The following is a 22758-nucleotide window of genomic DNA, read 5'->3' as shown; positions in this document are numbered from 1 at the left end:
AAATGAAGGGTATTTAAGAGTAGAGTACGAATTTGGTATACAAATTTCGCCCAAAGTGCTCAGTGGGGTCCCCCACCCACAAAAAAACCCCCCAACAGGACTATTTCATCGCTTTTAATGATGTTTGGAAGTGTAGGACACATCTGTTAGAAGAATTTGGTCCAAGATGTCTACGGGGCCTCCCCGTAGACCCCTAAATTGGGCATGAGTGTCCAACGTCATAAAATTAGTATGAAATGAAAGGCCTTTGGGAGCTATATATATATATATTTGTGATAGAGTCTGGGACCGGACCACCCACTAAATACAGAAAGGTCCATGTCAGTAGAGTTCGAATCTAATGTTGATATAAGTATTCAAGAATCTGGTCACGTCCAGCCGTCCAGCCTTTCAACAGGGCAAGTATATAGGGACAATAAAGGTTTGAAATAAATTGTCTTTTGGGTCCTAGCGCCGGGGGAGCGACCATCTCCTCCCAATAAAACCAACACCAAACTGTAATGCAGGACAACCGAGAATATATTGTATTTAAATGAAAGGGCGTGTCAGAGGGCAATCCCTCTCCCCCTATCCTACACAAAAAAAGGAATAAACCAGTGAAGAAAGGCAAAAGTCGAGCGGAGCCGACTTTATAATACCCTACAGCTACCCTTCAATGTATATATGTGTATGAGAGATTTATCTAAATCTGAACCGACTTTAAAACAGATCGTTTGAAAATTGTTGTTACTACGGCCATATAAATGCAAATGCGGCGATAAATATGTATGGGTGCTACATAAAAATTTGAACCGATTTTTATGAATTCCAGCTGATATGTTAAGATCAGTAACAAAACAATCCGTGCCAAATTTTGTGCAGATCGGTCGATATTTTTTGTTACTACGGCCATATAAGTGCAAATCGGACAACACATATACATGGAAGCTATATCTAAATTTGAACCGATTTTTATCAAAATCAATAGCATTCGTCCTCGGACCAAAAAAAAGTGATATGTGCAAAATTCCGCGATGATTGGACAACAAATACGACCTGCACTTTGATTACAAGAATATATGGAGTCACAGACGGACAGACGGACATGGCTAAATCGAATCAGAAAGTGAATCTGAGTCGATCGGTATACTTAGCTCTAGCTCTTCTCCTTCTTAGCGTTGCAAACAAAAATCTATAATACCCTCTACCACAGTGGTGGTGTAGGGTATAAAAATAATATTTTAAGGTCGATCACGATGGAATAGGGGAGCAATAAAAGGTCTTTGGCAGTAGAGTTGACTTTTTACCCTCAAAGTGGGATAGACACAGGAGGACCTGCGGATCTTTAAAAATGTGGAATCTCAAGTGGTTTCTTTGAAATATGATTTTAAATATAGATAACCAAAACAGTAAGGAAAGGGAAAAGTCGGGCGATGCCGACTATATAATACCCTACACCACCTAGTGTATGTAGTACTTTTTATATGTAGAACTTATCTCGAAATCAAGTCAGACTTTAATTTGGATACCAATTGAAATAGTAATTCAGAACCTTGTAAGACTTTCCTACCATAGGACAAAAGATTTGGATTTCCACATCTTGATAAATTTCCACATCGGATAAAATATTATATGGGAGTTATATCGAAGCCTGTGCCAATTTTATTGACACATACTGGGACATGGAATAGAACATCTCACGCCCTTTATTGTAGAGATGTGACCAAAATTGTGGATTTTACTGCCTAAAAAGTCCATATCGGATGAAATATACACAGTGAAGCTACATCTAAATTAGGACCGATTATAATGAAAATTTGCGCACGTATTGGAACGTCAATTTAAGCTTCTCATGCAAAATCGGACGAAAATTGTGGATTTATATATGAGAGCTATATCTAAATCTAAACCGATTTTTATGAACACATATGAGGATGTTAAATAAAGCACCTCATGCTAAATTTTGTAAAGATCGGACGAAAATTGTGGCTTCTATAGCCTTAAAAGGCCATAAGGCATGAAAGATATGTAAGGAAGCTATATCGTAATCTGGACCGATTTTAATGAAATTTTGCACACATATGAAGACGTCAAATAAAGCACTTTATGCAAAATTTTGTAAAGATTGGACCAAAATTGTGCTATTTACAGCCTCAAAAGGCCAAATCGGATGAAAGATATGGAGGGGAACTATATCTAAATCTGCACCGATTTTGATGAAATTTTGCACACATATGAGGACGTTGAATAAAACACCCCATGCGAAATTTTGTAAAGATCGAGCCAAAATTGTGGCAAAATATGTATAGCAGCTATATCTAAATCTGATCCAGTTTTAATTAAATTTTGCACATACATTGAGTTATGTTAGGCTGAAAAAAGGGTGCAGATATTAATTTAAGATCAGTAACAAAACAGTCCGTGCCAAATTTTGTGCAGATCGGTTGGAAATTGTAGCTACTACGGCCATTTAAGTGCAAATCGGGCGATACATATATATGGGAGCGATATTTAAACCTTAACAGATTTTTTATGACATTTTCAACACATATGGAGACATCAAATAAAACACCACATACCCAATTTTATAAAGATCTGTAAAAATTGTGGCTTCTACAGCCATAAACGGCCATATCAGATGATAGATATATATGGGAGCTATATCTAAATCTGGACCGATTTTCATGAAATTTTCCACACATATTAGGACGTCAAATAAAACACTTCGCGCAAAATATTTTAAAGATCGGACTAAAACTGTGGCTTCTACAGCCTTAAAAATCCATATCGGATGAAAGATATATATGGGAGCTATATTTAAATCTGAACCGGGTTTTTTCAAAATCTTTAGCGTTTGTCCTTGGGCCAAAAAAGTGGCATGTGCAAAATTTCGTGACAATCGGAATACATGGACTTACAGATGGACATGGCTAAATAGATTCAGAAAATCATTCTGAGTTGGTCGGTACACTTATCAATGGGTCTAACTCTTCTCCTTCTTAGCGTTGCAAACAAATGCACAAATCTATAATACCCTATACCACAGTGGTGGTGTAGGGTATAAACACTATGTGAAAAATTGTAGCTAAATTGGACAAAAATTGCTGGTTGTAAAGGCTCTAGAAGTCCAATCGAAAGACCGGTTCGGATCGTACTTGGCACAATTGTTGATAGACATTACAAAACACTATGTGCAAAATTGTAGCTAAATTGGACAAAAATTGCGGGTTGTAGGGGTTCAAGTAGTTGAGAGATGGGTTTATGTGGGAGCTATATCATGTTATAGACTGATTTGAACGGTACTTGGCGCTGTTGTTGGAAGTCAAATCAAGAGATAGGTTGACTTCTTTTTGACTTTTTTTTAATTTTTGTATTTGTGTTGCTTGTAGTATGTGCAGATATTTTATAGTTTCTTTAGAAATTACAAATATCAGTCTATTTATACGATGAAATGTGGTTAAAAAAACGCTCATCATTTCCTGATAGTATTAAATTATTGACTATGGAAATAAATTACCTTATCACCCACTTTGTAGAAGTCTGTAAATAAATTATGAGTTTTATAGCCCACACCACGCCACAATTGTGGTATTACAAGAAGAAGAAGAAGAGTTATTAGACACACTTTTAAATAAACCGTTAAACTTAGCAACACTAGCCCATTCCTGTATTTGTATTTGTACCAAAGGTGGTGGGGGTATACTAATCTACTCATTTCGTTTGCATCCTGAGGCGATCTAGCCATGTCCGTCTTACCGTCTGTGAGTGTCCGAGTTCGACCGCTAGAGTGATTTCACTCTAGCGGTCGAACTCGTAAAGCAAGCCGCTTGAAATTTTGCACAGATACTTAGTATTGATGTATGTCGTTGGGAATTGCAAATGGCCTCTATCGCTTATCTCTGGGGCCCCTACTAGCCATAATTTTGTCCGATTTGGCTGGAATTATGCATGAAGTGTTCTGTTATGATATTCAACAACTGTGCCAAGTATGGTCTATGAATCTGAACATATAACGAGTAAAAGCGTGCTAGTTTCGGCCGGGCCGAACTTAGCACACTTTAGTTGAAGGATATTTAGTTGCAGGGCATTATTTTATTCGACATATCAAACTTCTGTCAAACCAGTAAATACTGAAGCTTCTAGGAACCGAACGAGGAGGATCGAGAGAACGGTTTACATGGAAGCAATACCAGGTTACAGATCGGTTTGAACCGCACTTCGCACAGTTGTTGCAAGTCATAACAAAATCGGGCAAAAATTGCAGCTTGTAAGGCTCAGGCAGTCACATCGAGCGATCTGTTTGTATGGGAGCTGTACCAGGTTATGGACCGATGAAAATTTCTGCCAATTCGAACAAAAATTGCGGCTTCCAGGCGCTCATGAAGGCAAATCGTGCAATCGGTTTATATGGGAGCTATATCAGGCTATAGACCGATTTGGGCCGTAGTTGACACAGTTGTTGGACATCATAACCGAATACCACATACCCTATTTCAGCCAAATCGGTCATAAACTGCAGCTTCCAGTGGCTCAGGAAGTCAAATCGGTAGATCGGTTTATGTGGGAGCGATATATTAATCTGAACCGATATGGCCTATTTGCTATCTCTAACGACCTACATCAATATTAAGTAACTGTGCAAAATTCAAGCGGTTAGCTTTCCACGTTCAAAAATTGGGGGCCACCGTAGCGCAGAGGTTAGCAGGTCTCGCCTGGATTCGAATTCTGGCGACACCATCAGAAAAAATTTTCAGCGGTGCTTTTCCCCTCCTAATGCTGCCAACATTTGTGAGGCACTATGAAATGTAAAACTTCTCTCCAAAGTGGTGTCGCACTGCGGCACATGTCGGACTCGGTTATAAAAAGGAGGCCCTGTATCATTGAGCTTAAACTTGAATCGGACTGCACTCATCGATATGTGAGAAGTTTGCCCCTTAGTGGAATGTTCATGGCCCAAATTTGCATTTACAAGCCGAATGACTAGATTAGTATACCTCCATCCTATGGTGGTGGCTATAAAAACGTTCTAAGTTCAGCCGGTCTGAATTTTGGGAACCCACCAACATTGGTTCTACTCAAAATTTACACAAATTGTCTTAGTTGAAGTGGACATATGTGTACTTAGCTTGCCAATTATTTTTTGCTAAGTCAGACAAAATAGCAGTTGCTGGAGGTCGTAGAAGACTAATGGGGTGATCGGTTTATATGGCAGCTGTATGAGGTCATAGACAGATTTGGAAAATAACTACCACGGATGTAGGAAATCATAGCAATACTCTCCGTGCAAAATTTCAGCCAGATTGCACTAAAACTGAGCTATATCCAAATCTGAACCGATAACAACAATCTGCTGTTTTGCGATGACCCACATCATTAAGAAGTCTCTGTGCAATTTTTCAAACTGGTATCTTTATTCTTTCGATAGTTATCTTGATTTTGACGGACTGTCGGATGATTTGGATATAGCTCCCTTACAAAATAATCCTTCGATTGCACTTCTTGAGCCTCCAGAAGCATCGACTTGTGTCAGATTGTTGGAATTAACAGTCGTTCACATCTTATAAATTAACGCAATTCGTTCCCATCTGATGCTAATTTCTTATGCGGTTGGCATCTGCTTGATTCAGTAGCTAAATACGAACATATTGTAAATGAGATCAGTCTCCGCTATGGATTTAATGGACAAAAAACATTGGAGAGCACTTTTAATCATCGGCTTTTTGCTTCTGCTTTGCACATCCTTAGTATTCGGTTTCAGTGATGATGATCTCGAATTGAAGCCCGGTGAAAAATGTCCCTTCAAGGACACGGTCAATCTTACAGGGCATGTGCCTTTGGAAAATGGTACTTACATATATCACAGTGTCTTAATACACGACACCCATTTGGCACATTACAATTACACCAGAGGATTTCGAAACAGCGAAAATGAAGTCGAAACTCATGTGCGCGGCTGTGTTTGTGGAACGTTGCGATATTGTGTTAAATTATGTTGCGAACGAGGCGAGTTTTTCAATGAGGCCACATTTCAGTGTGAGCGAATTCCCGAAGATTATATCGTGCCTCAGAAGCTGTATATAACGCTGGAAGATGAGTCTGCAAAAGAGGTGGATATCTACGAGTATTTTACACCCCTAGTGGGAACTCCATGTGAAAAACCCGAAAGTTTGTCGCAAAATACTGATAGCTGGGATTTAACTGATGTGAGTATGTTAGAAAACTTTGATCCGTTTGCAACACATTTTGTCATTCCGTTTGCAACACATCGAAATATCCATTTCCTACCCCTATAACGTATATATATATTGTTGATGGTCGTAAAAATCAAAGACTATTTACCCATGCCCGTCCATCTGTCTGTCGAAATCATGCTACGGTCTTCAAAAATAGAGATAGCAATTAAGGACGAGCTAAAGTCGGACGCTCCGTCAAAAAGGTCGCTCCGACCTTTTGATACCCCATACCACATTGGATATATAGCTAAGTCGTTGAATTTAAAATGTGCTTAAACTTAAATGTAGAATTTCGAACCATAGATCAATTCGTTGTGCCATTTTTTGTGATGATCGATTGATGAATGGGTCAGCAAAGGCCTTAGAAGTGAAAATCGGGAGATGCATACATGTGAGCGCTGTATCGAAAACTGAACAAATTTCTTTGAAATTTATCTGTCATCCGAAGAGTTATAAGAGAATCCTTCTTGCCAAATTTTGTGAAGATTGGTTAGGATATTAACAAATTTTTAGATATTACTCAAAATCGATCGAAACTATATAAATATATATATATATATATGGGAAAATTGCAAATTTTGCCCATGAACATTCCACTAAGGAACAGGAGCAAACTTCTCACATATCAATGAGTGCAGTCCGATTCAAGTTTAAGCTCAATGATAAGGGGGCTCCTTTTTATGGCCGAGTCCGAACGGTGAGCCGCAGTGCGACACCTCTTTGGAGAGAAGTTTTACATGGCATAGTACCGCACAAACATCGCCAGCATTAGGAGGGGAAAACCAGCGCTGAAAATTTTTCTCATGGTCTCGCCAGGATTCGAACCCAGCCGTTCAGCGTCATGGCCGGACATGCTAACCTCTGCGCTACGGTGGCCTCCATATATAAAGGGCGATTTTTTTGAGGTTAGGATTTTCATGCATTAGTATTTGACAGATCACGTGGGATTTCAGACATGGTGTCAAAGAGAAAGATGCTCAGTATGCTTTGACATTTCATCATGAATAGACTTACTAACGAGCAACGCTTGCAAACCATTGAATTTTATTACCAAAATCAGTGTTCGGTTCGAAATGTGTTCAATTTTTGACAAATTTTGTTCAGCGATGAAGCTCATTTCTGGTTGAATGGCTACGTAAATAAGCAAAATTGCCGCATTTGGAGTGAAGAGCAACCAGAAGCCGTTCAAGAACTGCCCATGCATCCCGAAAAATGCACTGTTTGGTGTGGTTTGTACGCTGGTGGAATCATTGGACCGTATTTTTTCAAAGATGCTGTTGGACGCAACGTTACGGTGAATGAACACATTTCGAACCGAACACTGATTTTGGTAATAAAATTCAATGATTTGCAAGCGTTGCTCGTTAGTAAGTCTATTCATGATGAAATGTCAAAGCATACTGAGCATCTTTCTCTTTGACACCATGTCTGAAATCCCACGTGATCTGTCAAATACTAATGCATGAAAATCCTAACCTCAAAAAAATCACCCTTTATATATGGGAGCTATATCTAAATCTGAACCGATTTCTATTAAATTCAATAGCAATTCCGGGAGTCATAAGGAAATCATTTGTGCCAAATTTCGTGTGAATCTTGGAATACTAGTCCAAATCGGATGAGCACAGTCCAAATTAGTCCAAATCGTTCGAACATATATATGGGAGCTATATCTAACTCCAACCGATTTTTATACCCCACACCATAGGATGGGGTATACCAATCTAGTCATTCCGTTTTTAACATCTCGAAATATTCCCCCTATTCCTAAGACCCCATCGTGTATATATATTTTTGGTCATCTCGACGTTCTGAGTTGATCTAGCCCTGTCCGCCCGTCTATCGAAATCACGATAGCGGTCGAACACGTAGAGGTATCCGCTTGAAGTTTTGCACAGATACTTACAATTGATGTAGGTTGTTGGAGATTGCAAATGGGTCATATCGGTTCAGATTTAAGTTATAGCTGCCATATAAACCGATCTCCCAATGTGACTTCTTGAGCCCTTACAAGCCGCAATCTTTGTCCGATTTGGCTGAAACTTTGCATGCGGTATCTGTTACGACTTCCAACAACTGTGCCAAGTGCGGTACACATCGGTCTATAACCTGATGTAGCTCCCCTATATACCGATCTCCCGATGTGACTTCTTGAGCCTGTACAAGCTTTGGCTGAAATTTTGCATACGGTATCTTCCAACAACTGTGCCAAATACGATTGAAGTCAGTCTATAACCTGATATAGCTCCCATATAAACCGGTCTCTCGATCATCCTTGTTCGGTTCCTAGACCTTTAACTTTTGCTGGTTCGACAGAAGTTTGGTATGTAGAATTAAATTATGCCCTTCAACTAATTCAATTTTGCATAAATTTTTAACAGAATCCATGGTGGTGGGCTCCGAACTTAGCACACTTTTACTGTTTTTTTTTTAGGTCATTGGGGATTGCAAATGGGCCATACCGGTTCAAATTTGGATACAGTTCCCATATAAACCGATCTCCCGATTTGACTTCTCGAGCCCTTAAACACCACGACTGTTATCCGAGTTGGCTAAAATTGTGCATATACTGTTGTGTTATGACTTTCAACAGCTGTGCCAAGTAAAGACCAAATCGGTCCATAACCAGTTATAGCTCCCATATTTTACCAGAATCCAAGGTGGTGGGTTCCCAAGATTCGACCCTGCCGAACTTAGCAGACTTTTACTTGTTTCTTTTCATTCGATATTCTTGTAATCAAGGTACAGTTTGCAATTTTTGTCGGATTATCACTCTTTTGGACACACAACATTGATTTTGAACAATCAGATCAGAGTTTGATATAGCTCCCATATATATCGTTCATCTGTTATGACCTTTCAAGGTTGTAGTAGTCACAATTGTGATCCGATGTTTACAATCCCCATAGGATTTTCGTCGTCCTACCGAACGTTTCGCTGTTCCACAATGTTACATGCGCATTCGTCGCCCACCCCCTTGCGTCGACCCGAAAGGCTTCGGTTTAACCAAGTTTATTGATGGCAGTCCTCTGGCTTTCACCGCCAAATCGTCTGCCCTTTCATTTGCCCTTACTCCGCTATGGCCCGGCATCAAAACGATGCGGATTTTGCCATCCTCTCTCTCATACACTGCAAAACTGTTCGTGACCTTACCGTCCTGGCTGTTATTGCCCTTATGGCCATATTACTGTTGGAAAAGATGTTCACACTCGACGTCCTCGCATTAGAACCACACCACTTCACGCATTCCGTGATCGCCCGGATCTCCGCCTGCAGGACCGTATTATGGTCAGGTAGTCTAAAACAGATCTCTGTCCCTGGGTTCTCAATGTAGACCCCCAGGTCTTCTCTGTCCTCTAGCTTTGATCCATCCGTGTAACATGATCTTCTAGATGGCAATACTAGGTTTCCGTCAATCCAAGATTGTGCCGATCGGAAAACCTCTTTCCTTCCTTCCAGGTTTCCTATCAGTCGCCTCGATTATACCGCGATGGTATGAGCTGCTCCCATCCTCAATCCATTCTCACATCGCCTTAAGTCCCATAGCCGCAGTGGCTGCCTCACACTTAATCTGTATGTCAATGGGTCGGATATCTAGAATTGTCTTCATTGCCCTAGTGGGCGTGGTGCTCATCGCTCCGCCTATGCCAAGACAACATGTTCTCTGAACCTGTTGTATAATTCGTATGTTTCTATTTTTCTCCATAGCAGTCCACTAAACTACTGAGGCGTAAGTAAGTATTGGTCTAATCACGCTCCTGTTGAGCCAGTGGACTATCCTAGGATTCAGGCCCCATTTCGAGCCTACGGCCCGTCTACATAGTGCCCAACATATGTGAGCCTTCTCAGTACGCTCCTAAATGTGGCACTTCCAATTCAGACGGGAATCCAAGATCACACCTGAGTATTTGACCTTGTCAGATATCGAAGCGTCTTATTGTGGAAACGTGGTGCGTTAAATTCGCCCACCTTCGTCTTCCTCGTGAACAGGCATATTTCAGTCTTCTCTGGGTTAACATTGAGACCTCTGGATCTAGCCCAGTTATATGCCATATGCAAGACCCTTTCGGCCCTTCTGCATAGCTCGTTCGGATCCTTACCCCTTAGAAGTATTATAACATTGTCTGCGTAGCAAACGGGTTCAAACCACGCATAACTTGCCTAGCCGGCCTTGTATATAAGCACCACCCTTGCCTCCTGCCAGGCTTTCGGAGTAAATGAAAGTTCTAGGCACGCTGTAAAAATTTTGGCCAGACGAGGCGCCATAAAGTCTGCCTCTTTCTGTAGTAACGCCAGAAATATTCCATCAGGTCCGGGAGACTTAAATGGTTTGAAGCTCCTCAAGGATTCCTTCAACATAAAATCCGTTTTTATTAACCTTCGATCAACGTCATTATTCCAAGATTCCGGTGTCTCCGTGAGTCCCTTCGTATTCTGAAAATGATGGGGGGCTCAAATGAAAGGTCTTTTGGAGTAAAGCACTTCCGGGCTTAGTGTTTGGGGGACCACCCCAATCCCCAAAACAACCCTAAATCTGGCATATTTACCGACTATGTCAATACGGAGCTTAAATGAAAGGTATTGGGGGGTAGAGCAAGAATTGATACCCATTTTCGGGACCAATTTTCTGGGGGTCTACCCCTTTCCCAAAATACGCATTTGATATCCAAATGTAGGACCATGTATTTAGGCCATCACCCCTTCCCCAAAAGGTTAACATTTTTCGACCATGCCAATATGTGGCTCAAATGAAAGGTATTTGAGATTAGAAAACGAATTTGATAACCTATTTTGGGGCCATGTGTTTGGGGGACGCCTCATCCTGTAAACTCCTCTTAAGCAAATGGAAATATGGGGTTTAAATAAATAGTATTTTAGAGAAGAGCAAGATGCTGATATTTTTTCAGGGCCAAGTATCTGAGGGACCACCTCTCCCCCGAAAACACCACTAAATCAGACATCATAAGAATATCGGTCTGAAATGAAGTATTTTAAGAGTGGAGTACACCTTTCATCCATACTTGAATTCGTACACCAAAAAAGATCATGTGGGATTCAGATAAAGGCACATATATTGTTAAAAAAAAAAAAAAAACAATATAAGTAGACACAAAAGTAGACACGAAGTTTTCACTAAAACTATTTCGATCACTGGTCGACTTCTAAGAAATCTGTTCAGCGGATCTTAGCACAACTATTTTTTATGACTCGAAATTCAACATTTCAAATATAAGCAAATTATAATTTCGACTATTTGGCCAGTAGACCCAATGTAGTGAAGGGTACTAAAGTCGGCTTTGGCCGAGTTTAGTCCGTTCTCACTTTAAATTTATCCATGAATAACACGTTGTGGTTACTCATTGCAATAGGGCATTCAGTTTACTTGGAACCGTGGATGTATAACCGAATAAAACAATTAAAAAACATAGTGGCGCAATTGGAGTTTTTTCGTGGAAAAAATTATACTTTTGAACCAATTGGGATAACTGAATGACTTAAACGGCATATGAAAGATAACTGTTCATATTTGAAAATGGTCCTACGCCTTGTAGGTGCGTAGTTATACCTCATGAAAGTCAGAATTTGTGGAAAAATGGTAAATAAGTGTAATATATTGGGTTGCCCAAAAAGTAATTGCGGATTTTTCATATAGACGGCGTTGACAAATTTTTTCACAGCTTGTGACTCTGTAATTGCATTCTTTCTTCTGTCAGTTATCAGCTGTTACTATTAGCTTGCTTTAGAAAAAGTATGTAAAAAAGTATATTTGATTAAAGTTAATTCTAAGTTTTATTAAAAATGCATTTACTTTCTTTTAAAAAATCCGCAATTACTTTTTAGGCAACCCAATATATGTTTTTTTTGAGTTGTTAAAAGGCTCCAGTGCTTCTTCAGAAAGCTCTCCAATTGGCAACGACTTACTTTACTTACTTTAATTGGCTATGACAGAACTTTTGTTCCACTAGCCAAACGTAGAATAGCGTTTCAAGCGCCTCGAACTTCTGCGCTCATTCTAAAATCTCTGCCTTCCACCTCTTGATCTTTCCATCGGACTTTGGGTTTTCCAATTTTGCGTGTGGCACCGTGTTTGCCTTCAAAAGACTTCTTTGCTGGAGCTTCTTCATCCATTCTGACAACATGACCCAGCCAACGCAGTCGTTGTATTTTGATGCGTGTAACTATGCTATCGTCATCATACAGCTCGTGGTTCATGCTTCGCCTATATTCTCCATTAACGCAAACTGGTCCACATATTTTACGATGAATCTTTCTCTCAAATACTCCAAGCACTGCCTCATCTCCTTTCACAAGTACCCATGCTTCAGAACCATATAACAGCACGGGTAGTATCAGTGTCTTGTATGGTGTAGTCTTCGTCTGTCGAGAGGTGGCCTTGTTTCTAAACTGCTTACTTAGTCCAAAGCAGCATCTGTTTGCCAGTATTATACCTCGCTTAATACCAAAACTGGTGTCATTCGTTTCGGTTACGGCGGTGCCGAGGTAGATAAAGTTACTGACTGTCTCAAAGTTGTGATTCCCAATTTTCTCCATTTTCTTTACTTGCTCGGTTGTGCAAGGCTTTTTGGCAGGTGAAACCATCCATTTCGTCTTATCTCCATTTACTGCCAGACCCATTTTTCACTGACTCTCTTTCGATTCTTTCAGAGGCTGCAGTTACTACTCCGGTGACCGACCTATGATATCGATATCGTCGGCATAGGCGAGTAGCATGTGCTCTCTTGTAATTAGTGTGCCATATCTATTGGGCCTTTATCCCAATCTTTCTAGGGAAGCTCAATTTTTGGGTATTTTCGACCCATCAGTTGTTAATGGTCTAATTCCAATAAAAATAATTGTTGTTAGTTACTGTTGTTGTTGCTTCAGAATATCAGTTGCTGCCAACTGATTAATTTGTTTAAGATAAGATAAAGAAAATCAAGTAAAAGCTTGCTAAGTTCGGCCGTGCCGAATCTTATATACCCTTCACCATGCATCGCATTTGTCGAGTTCTTTGCGCAGTATCTCTTTTAAGGCAAAGCAAGAATAATGTATAAGAATTGTTATGCTATTGGAGATATATCAAGTTATAGTCCGATTCGGACCATAAGTGAATTGAATGTTGAAGGCCATAGTACAAGTCATTGGGTAATATTTCAGCCCATACGGATAAGAATTGCACCTTGGAGGGGCTCAAGAAGCATAGTCGGGAGATCGGTTTATATGGGAGTTGTATCAGGCTATAGATCGATTAAGACCATATTGGACATGAATATTGAAGGTCATGATGGGGAAGCTGTTGTACAAAATGTCAGCAAAATCGCATAAGAATTTCGGCGTAAAGAGGCTTAAGAATTCAATATCCCAGATCGGTTTATATGGCAGCCATATAAGGTTATGCACCGATTTTACCCATACTTGGCACAGTTGTTGAAAATCATAACAAATCATCTGGGACAAAATGTCAGCCAAGTCGGATGAGAATTGCGCCCTCTAGAAGCTCAATTAGTCAAGACACCAGTTCGGTTTATATGGCAGCTATATCACAACATAGACCAAATTGGCCCATTTACAATCCCATCTGACCTACACCAATAAGATATATTTGTGCGAAATTTCAAGCGTCTAGCTTTACTCCTTCGAAAGAAAGCGTACTTTCGACAGACGGACGGGCATGGCTAGATCGACATAAAATGTCATGACGATCAAGAATATATATACCTTATGGGGTCTTAGTCGCATATTTCGAGGTGTAACAAACAGAATGACGAAATTAGTATAGCAAGACACTTTATGCTAATAACAAGTAAAAGCGTGCTAAATTGGGTCGGGCCGAATTTTGGGAACCCACCACCATGGATTCTGCTATAAATTTATGCAAAATGAATTTAGTTGAAGGGTATAATGTTATTATACCCTCCACCATAGGATGGGGTTATACTAATTTCGTCATTCTTTATTTATTTATTTTATTTATTTATTTATAGATTTATTGTCTACACAACAAGATAAGACTAAAGTAGTTTCTTAATAAATAAACTAGGTTACAATAAATAAAAAGTGGAACAAAACAATGTTTACAATTGAAAAGTGTTAAAAAAAACAGCCGTATGTAATTGGGAATTTAACAAAAAGCACAAATAAAAAATAATTACAAAAACAAAATAGTTTAAAAAAATTAAAGCAAAATTTAAATAAATTAAATATCAGTTAACTGTGAGAAAAATTGAATAAGCCGTTTTTTTTTTAATGTAATCGTGTTGCTGATGCATTGAATATCGTGTGGTGTATTATTCCAAAGACGTATGTTGCTAATATAAAATTGTCGTTTAGACATAAGACTCCGTCTTCTAAAAGGTATTAACTTTCTTCCTCTATCAGATTGGGCAAACCTCAGTCTCTCAAACAAATATCTGGGTTTCTTTTCCACAATAATCTTATGTCAAAATATTAATGATCTGGTATTTATAAGACTGTTGAAACTAAGTCCAAATAGAGAATCTACATATTGTGAAACATGCTGACTCCTTTTTAAGCCATACACATAGCGGACTATGCTGTTAAAAGCTACATTCAATTTTCGGAGGCTCAAAGAATCACAATTCGAAAAAAGTTCACAACCATATATTATACCTGGAACTAGAAATGTTTTCGCCAGAAGAATTCGGATATTTATGGGTGAAAAAGAGTGTGTGATCCATAAAGCACGAAGCTTTGCATAAGTATGCCCGGCTGCACTATTGGCATGATCGGACCAGCTCAAAGAACTGTTAAAAACCACGCCTAAATTCTTCGCACTAGATACAATATCAATCCTCTGACCATTAACGTAAATATCCGGTTGTCGCATTCTTGTTTTTATGAACAACCAAACATTTAGACTTTAGACTTTAACAATAAACCATTTGTAGTCGCCCAGTCATAAACGCGATGTAGGTCCGCGTTAAGTTTACTTATGCAGTCGTCTACATTGTCCACAAAGACGCTTTGAAAAATCTGCAAGTCATCAGCATACATCATAATCTGACCGTGTGCTAGTTGACGAGGCAAATCGTTTGCATATAATGAAAAAAGAAGTGGATCTATAATAGAGCCTTGGGGAACCCCCTTAGGTACGAACAAGGGGTTAGTTACTATATTCCCTGCGCATTCAGACTGCCGTCTATCGCTCAGATACGACATAATCAGACTTGTTGCCGTTGATGTGAAGTTAAAAAAATTCCGTAGTTTCACGCACAAATTCAGATGATCAACCGTGTCGAAAGCTTTAGAGTGATCCAAAAGAACCAGAAAGCAAATTTTGTTCTCATCAATGTCATTTCTGATCGATTCAGCCACTTCAAACAATGCAGTAATGCAACTATGATCAGAACGGAAGCCGGACTGTCTTTCTGACAACACTCTTTGACTCTTGGTGAAGATATACCGACATCTGTCTATGAAGAATATTCTCGAAAACCTTAGAAAGATAGCATAAATTTGATATCGGCCGATAATCAACGTTGGATTTGGCAATGGGGATAATCTTTGCATACTTTCAAGTAATAAGATACACACCGGAGCTCAAAATTGAATTAAACAGGTGCGTGAAGTACGGTAGGACATATGGAAGTAACATTCGCACAAATCTCGGATTAATTCCGTCCAAGCCAATTGCATTTGACTTAACACAGACAAAACTCTCATAAACTTCCTCATGGCTAACACATCTAAACTCAATAGGACTACGGGCATCAAAAACGAAAGCCGGCCCATCATCATCACTGTAAAATTGCGTGTCCGTTTGTGTATCGGGTATGCTTACGAAGGTCCTGTTGAGTTCATCTAGATCCCCATTGTATCGAGTGTTTGACTTGGGTTTACCCACTCCGATGTCATGTATCACCTTTCACTTACTCTTCGAACCCACTGCGCAATCATATCTTGAAGAATAATACTCCATTTTAGTCGCATTAATAAAACTGTTAACTTTCCTCCTGGCTTCACGGAATTCTTCTTTCAGCTCTGGAGACTTGAAACGCTTCCGTATACTGTAAGCCAAGTCCCTATCCCCGATAAGCGCCTTGATTCTTGAATTGAACCATGGCTTTGTTTTGGCCGAAGCTCTTTTATATAAAGTATATATATTGTTGATCGTCTTGATATTTTATGTCGTTCTAGCCATGTCCGTTCGTCTGTCCGTCCATAGCTTAAAATTTTGCAAAAATACTTCTTATAGGTTTAGGCCGGTTGTGATTGTAAATGGGACATATTGGTCAAAGTTTTGATATAGCTGGCGTATAAACCGATCTTGGATCTTAACTTCTTGAGCCACCACAAGGCGCAATTTTTATCGGATTTGGCTGAAATTTTAAAAGAGATGTTTTGCTATAATTTTCATCAACTGTGCTAAGTATGGCTGAAATCGGTTGCTAACCTGATATAGCTGTCATATAAACCGATCTGGGGTCTTGACTTCTTGAGACTCTGGAGGACGCAATTCCTATCCAATTTGATACGACGCTTTTTGTCATGACTTCCAACAACTGGGCAAAGTATGGTTCAAATCGGTCCATAACCTGATATAGCTGCCATATAAACCGATCATGAACCTTGACTTCTTGAGCCACTAAAGGCCGCAATTCTTATCCGATTTGGCTGAAATTTTGCATGAGGGGTTTTGTTATGGATTAAATCGGTGTATAACCTGATATAGCTGCCATATAAACCGATCTGGGATCTTGACTTCTTGCGCTTTTATAGGGCGTAATTATTATCTGATGTTGGTGAAATTTTGTACCACGGCTTCTACCATGATCTTCAACATACGCGTCAAATATGGTTTGAATCGGTCTATAATCGAATACAGCTCCCGTATAAACCGATCACCCAATTTTACTTTTTTAGCCTCTAAAGGGCGCAACTCTTATTCGATTTGGCTAAAATTTTACACAATGATTTCCAATACGGTCACCAACATTCATTCTATTATGGTCCGAATCGGACCATAAATTGATATTCCTTTCCTTTGTTTGCCAAAAAAGAGACATCGGGAAAAGAACTCGACAAATGCGATCCATGGTGGAGGGTATATAAGATTCGGCGCGGCTGAACTGAACTGAACCAGGAACCAAACAAGCATGATCGAGAGACTGGTTTACATAGCAGCTATGTCAGGTTATGGTCTGATTTAGACCGTACTTGGAACAGTTCTTGCAAGTCATAACATAACACAACATGCAGAATTTCATTCAAATCGGACACAAAGTACGACTTGTAATGGCTCAAGAAGTCAAATCGGGAGATCGGTTTATATGGGAGCTATATCAAAATCTAAACCGATGTGGCCCATTTGCAATCCCCAATGTCCTACATCAATATTAAGTACTTGTGCAAACTTTCAAGCGGCTAGCTTTACGATCTGAGACGATCAATAACATATATACTTTACCAGACGATCAAAAATATATACATATACTACTTAGACGAATATTTCGAGGTGTTATAAACGGAATGACTAGATTAGTATACCCACATCGATCTAGCCATGTCCGTCCGTTCGACTGTCGAAATCAAGTTATCAAATCGGGAGATCGGTTTATATGGGAGCTATATCAGTATATAGACCGATTTGAACCGTACTTGGCACTGTTGTTGGAAGTCATAACAGAACACTACATGCTAAATTTTGGCCAACTTTGACTTTCAGGCTTCCAGGGGCTCAAGAAGTCAAATCGGAAGATCTGTTTATTTGGGAGCTGTATCCAAAACTGAACCGATGTGGTCCGTTTGTAATTCCCAACGACCTACATCAATAGTATCTGCGTATTTGTGCAAATTATCAAGCGTCTAGCTGTACGCGTTCGACCGCTATCGTGATTTCAACAGACGGACGAACGGACGTACATGGCTAGATCGACTCAGAATGTCGAAAAGATCCAGAATATATATACTTTTTGCGTTCGCACATCATTATTTCGAGATGTTACAAACGCAATGACTAGATAAGTATACCCCCACCATAGGGTGGGTATAAAAACGAAAAATCTCTTATCGTGGACACATTATGAGAAGCAACAAGTAAAAAGGCATTAGTTCGGCCGGGCCGAACTTTGAATACCCACCACCTCGGGTATATATGTAAATCCTATTTCGTGAAAATCCGGTGAAAATTGGACAACTTAAGCACCCAAATTCGGCAAGGGCATTGAGTGGTCTAATATATATGTCACTATTCAATTTTGTAGAACAAAATATTGGACATTTTGGCAGATATATCCAATTATAAACCGAGCTGAACCATAATAAGGTCGGATATCGTGAGGCTCAGAAAAACTCACTGTTTAGAATTTCAGCGAAATCGGGTAGTACAAAAAGTTTTTATGGGATTTAGTCCCTTTATCGGAAGACATGGTTGGGGCAGAAGCGAGATGTCATGGCTGAAAAATATCTAAAATTGGGCGGGCTATACCGATGTACGCACCCCCCTTTATGAGAACTGATAATTATCGCCTAACGAACTATCCCAATTCAATATACGCATACATTATCTCTAACATTTTCATATACAGTAAATTGTACAATCACTTATATCCGAATCGGATGAGGAAATAACGATGAAGATAACATATTAGCTTTAACAGTCGAATGTTATGTATTGTTTTATTAAGATGAAGCAAATATTTCTTTCTTCTTTGCAGGAGGGAACTTTGCATGTATACAACGATGATGTTTACCTTAATACTGTCAATTACTGCCTATCACCTTTTCTTTACGACGGTAGTGGCGAGTATGTGTTTGTGCCCTTGAGTTGCCCTATTAAAAATGAGCCAGATTGGACAATGCAGCTGAATACATATGGTAAGTTTTGTTTGTTTGCCAATACTAGCATCTCTTGTAAAAGAATATTTGTTTCATTCTTTATGATCTTTAGCCATGGCCATATCTGTGATTTTCTTGTTACCCACTGTTCTGATATATTTGCTGGTGGAAAAACTGCGTGGCAATATGCGTGGCAAACTTTTAATCTGCTACTTAATCTCATTGATCGGAAGTTATACCATTATAAGCATTATCAATATATCCGGTTATGTATTTGATAATGAAACATGTTCGGCTCTGGGTGAGTATTGCTGTGATACAAACGGCGTGCAAAACAATTGGTTGCTTCGCAATTCAATTGTTTTGGATATATATTGGGTTGCCCAAAAAGTAATTGCGGATTTTTTAAAAGAAAGTAAATGCATTTTTAATAAAACTTATAATGAACTTTAATCAAATATACTTTTTTTACACTTTTTTCTAAAGCAAGCTAAAAGTAACAGCTGATAACTGACGGAAGAAAGAATGCAATTACAGAGTCACAAGCTGTGAAAAAATTTGTCAACGCCGACTATATGAAGAATTCGCAATTACTTTTTGGGAAACCCAATAGAAACCAAATACAAGCAATTTCCTTGCCGTCTTTTACTGAGTGGCTTAAATAGATTTCTTATGTACAAAAAAGAAAAAACCACAGCTCAGCAGCTACTTTTCTTTTCTTATATGGCAATATCTTTTCTCTAGGTTTCGCTTGCTATTTTTTCTTTGTGGCGGCATTCTTGTGGTTAAATGTTTTGTGCTTTGACATATGGATAAATTTCAAGGATCATCAAGTGAATAACAGCAAACGTAAACTGAGTATTCGATTCCTGTGCTATACTCTATATGCTTGGGGCACAGCATTGCTGATGACCCTGGTGTCAATGTTGTGCCAATGGTCGGATTGGATGCCAATGGACTACAAACCTGGCATTGGTGACGAAGTGTGCTGGCTCGATAGTGAGATTTTAAAACAAGAATTTTATATTAAAGTCTCTAATGAGTTGTTATTCTCTTATTTCATCTTCAGCTGAGAAATGGTCTGCCGGCATATATTTCTATTGGCCAAATTTGATTATAATTATTATTAATATTGGAACATTTGTCCATTTGTCTTTACGCATTTATCGCATACGTAAAAACTTGGGTAAAATGACACAGAAGCAGAAATTCTTTCACGAAAAGTAAGTTACCAAAGGAATTTAGCACGCATCATAATCACGGCAAGGGTAATGAATTATTTGATTGAACAATCACTGCAAAAATGTTCATTCCAATTTTGAAGATTCGAACCAAAGACGATGTTTGGTTAGGTTAGGTTGAAAATAGGGTGCAGATATTAATCTGCCCCATGCCACTATAGACATACACCTAGGCCAGTAATCGGCTTGTTGTGCACTCCAACTACTAGAAAGTAACCTCGAAAAAGAAAATTTAAAGTTTGGAATGCCGTGCCACTTACAACATCCTTGATTGTTTTCCATACCACTCCCCTAAGTGGGTTCATGTCTGGTATCGTGTCCCTACCTAAGTACCGGAGTCTGCCAAGGCTGTACTACGTTCTTTTTTACGGAACAATTTCCGAAAATCGGCGGTGCGGATGTCGAAAGCCTAACATAAGAGTAGAGTAGAGTAGAGTAGAGCAGAGTAGAGTAGAGTAGAGTAGAGTAGAGTAGAGCAGAGTAGAGTAGAGTAGAGTAGAGTAGAGTAGAGTAGAGTAGAGTAGAGTAGAGTAGAGTAGAGTAGAGTAGAGTAGAGCAGAGTAGAGTAGAGTAGAGTAGAGTAGAGTAGAGTAGAGTAGAGTAGAGTAGAGTAGAGTAGAGTAGAGTAGAGTAGAGTAGAGTAGAGTAGAGTAGAGTAGAGTAGAGTAGAGTAGAGTAGAGTAGAGTAGAGTAGAGTAGAGTAGAGTAGAGTAGAGTAGAGTAGAGTAGAGTAGAGTAGAGTAGAGTAGAGTAGAGTAGAGTAGAGTAGAGTAGAGTAGAGTAGAGTAGAGTAGAGTAGAGTAGAGTAGAATAGAGTAGAGTAGAGTAGAATAGAGTATAGTAGAGTAGAGTAGAGTAGAGTAGAGTAGAATAGAGTAGAATAGAGTAGAGTAGAATAGAGTAGAGTAAAGTAGGGTGGAGGTACTCCCGGGTTCAGCAGGTGGAGGATAGCTGAACGGGCTTTAGTTAAAAAGGTTAGCTGCGAAGAATAAGCGACCCCAAACCAAGAGCAGCAGGACCCCAGGTCCCTTGAAGGGGTACTGCAATATGAGTGGATGGTGCACCCTCACTCATTGGAATCAAAATCCCTGAGTGTCTGACCCATATTAGCGGCTTCCTGGTCAGCGTCTGTTATCTTTGGCGCTGCTGTATCAAAAGTCCTGGCGGCTAAGCCAAAAAAAGAAATGGGTAGGATTTTTTTATTGTGGAGGACTAATAACCTCTGTACCGGCGGCTGATTGTAGTACGCAAGCAGGCTACCCGTCGTCTTCATCTAGTGTCTGCAATGTTACCCCGGTTTCAGGCTTGGCTGGGATAACAGTTAATGCTACAAGTTTGCAAAATAAGCAGCAACAAGACCCACTGGAGAAGAAGACAACCTCATCCGAAAAAACGATGCATTTACTGCATTGTGAAACCAAATGGTAGAACTGATGGATTACGTAAAGTAACCTACAACAAGGTTTGTGACCAACGGCATGAAAAAAGCTCGGAAGATAACGTGGACAAAATTGGGAAAGCCACACAAAGACGAAATAACAATTATGGCAGAAAAAGTGGCAGAAACTCTTAAAAATGCATGCGAAGCATCAATGCCAAGGAAACACTCGAGTGCAAATAGAAAAGAAAACTACTTTCTGGTTAGATGTTGGCTTCAAAAAGAGTGCCTTGCAACAACATATTTGTACCTTGGGTCGTTGAGTTTCAAAACAAATTGTTGCAGGAAAATTTTTGACTTTCGTAGTTGGTTTCCGACAAAAGTTGTTTTCTTTTCAAATTTATTTTTATCTGTGTATCTATTTAACTTTCTCTTTATAGTGGTGTTGTTATTTTACGGCTTTTCATTGTCATGGGCATATCATGGATCATGGATATTGCCTCATTTAGTTTGCGAAAGTACTCCTTTTCCGATTATCTATTCACACTAACCGACTTTTGCAATGCCATTCAAGGTGTCACAATTTTTGCGTTATTTGTTCTCAAACGCAACGTATACGATTCAGTCAAAAAGAGGTATACATTTTGATACATATATTAAGATGTCAATAATATCCTTGAAAACATTTCTTTCAGTGTCAGTTCATCGCCAATCAGAAAGTCAAGGCGTAGTAGCTCAGTGACTGCCAGCACACACTTTTCAAAACTCTCAACGAATTCTTATGCACATACTTCGTCGATGAAGGATAATTTGTAAATTTGTGCTTATGACCAACGGAAAAAATGCAGTCGAAGGCGTGTTAATTTCATGTTAAGTTTGTATCTCAGATAATTAATTTTGATGGATAATTGTACTACAAGTTTTATTTAGGTTTTAATAGAATGCAATTTTTAAAATCTTGTTTGAATTTGTGTCTCTATATAATATTTGGTTTTAATAAAATAAATTTGCTTTAAGGAATTTTTTTATACCCACCACTGTAGGATGGCGGTATACTAATCAAGTTATCACGTTTGTAACACCTCGAAATATTGATCTTAGACCCCATAAGTATATATATTCTTGATCG

The 22758-nt window shown here is 39.2% G+C and overlaps 1 protein-coding gene across 1 annotated transcript; it reads left to right on the top strand.

The window, feature by feature from the left end:
• The first annotated feature begins 5628 nt into the window (after positions 1 to 5628).
• On the top strand, positions 5629 to 22611 carry LOC106093648 (G-protein coupled receptor Mth2). Its single transcript, XM_059360154.1, has 7 exons — positions 5629 to 6182; positions 18890 to 19049; positions 19123 to 19311; positions 19755 to 20009; positions 20080 to 20233; positions 22070 to 22264; positions 22325 to 22611. Exons 1-7 carry the CDS (start codon positions 5631 to 5633, stop codon positions 22443 to 22445), a joined length of 1626 nt encoding a protein of 541 aa, XP_059216137.1. The 5' UTR covers positions 5629 to 5630; the 3' UTR covers positions 22446 to 22611.
• The last annotated feature ends 147 nt before the right edge of the window (positions 22612 to 22758 follow it).

The sequence above is a fragment of the Stomoxys calcitrans genome, chromosome 1 (assembly GCF_963082655.1).
Source record: "Stomoxys calcitrans chromosome 1, idStoCalc2.1, whole genome shotgun sequence".
Lineage (NCBI taxonomy): Eukaryota > Metazoa > Arthropoda > Insecta > Diptera > Muscidae > Stomoxys > Stomoxys calcitrans.
This window is presented reverse-complemented; position numbering and strand designations above follow the sequence as displayed.

Bases quoted from the DNA above. Each gene is read 5' to 3' on its own strand.
- LOC106093648 (XM_059360154.1), top strand. From the start codon at position 5,631: ATGAGATCAGTCTCCGCTATGGATTTAATGGACAAAAAACATTGGAGA. The intron at 19,312-19,754 runs GTGAGTATTGCT...TCTTTTCTCTAG, and splicing joins TGAAACATGTTCGGCTCTGG to GTTTCGCTTGCTATTTTTTC. The intron at 20,234-22,069 runs GTAAGTTACCAA...TTCTCTTTATAG, and splicing joins CAGAAATTCTTTCACGAAAA to TGGTGTTGTTATTTTACGGC.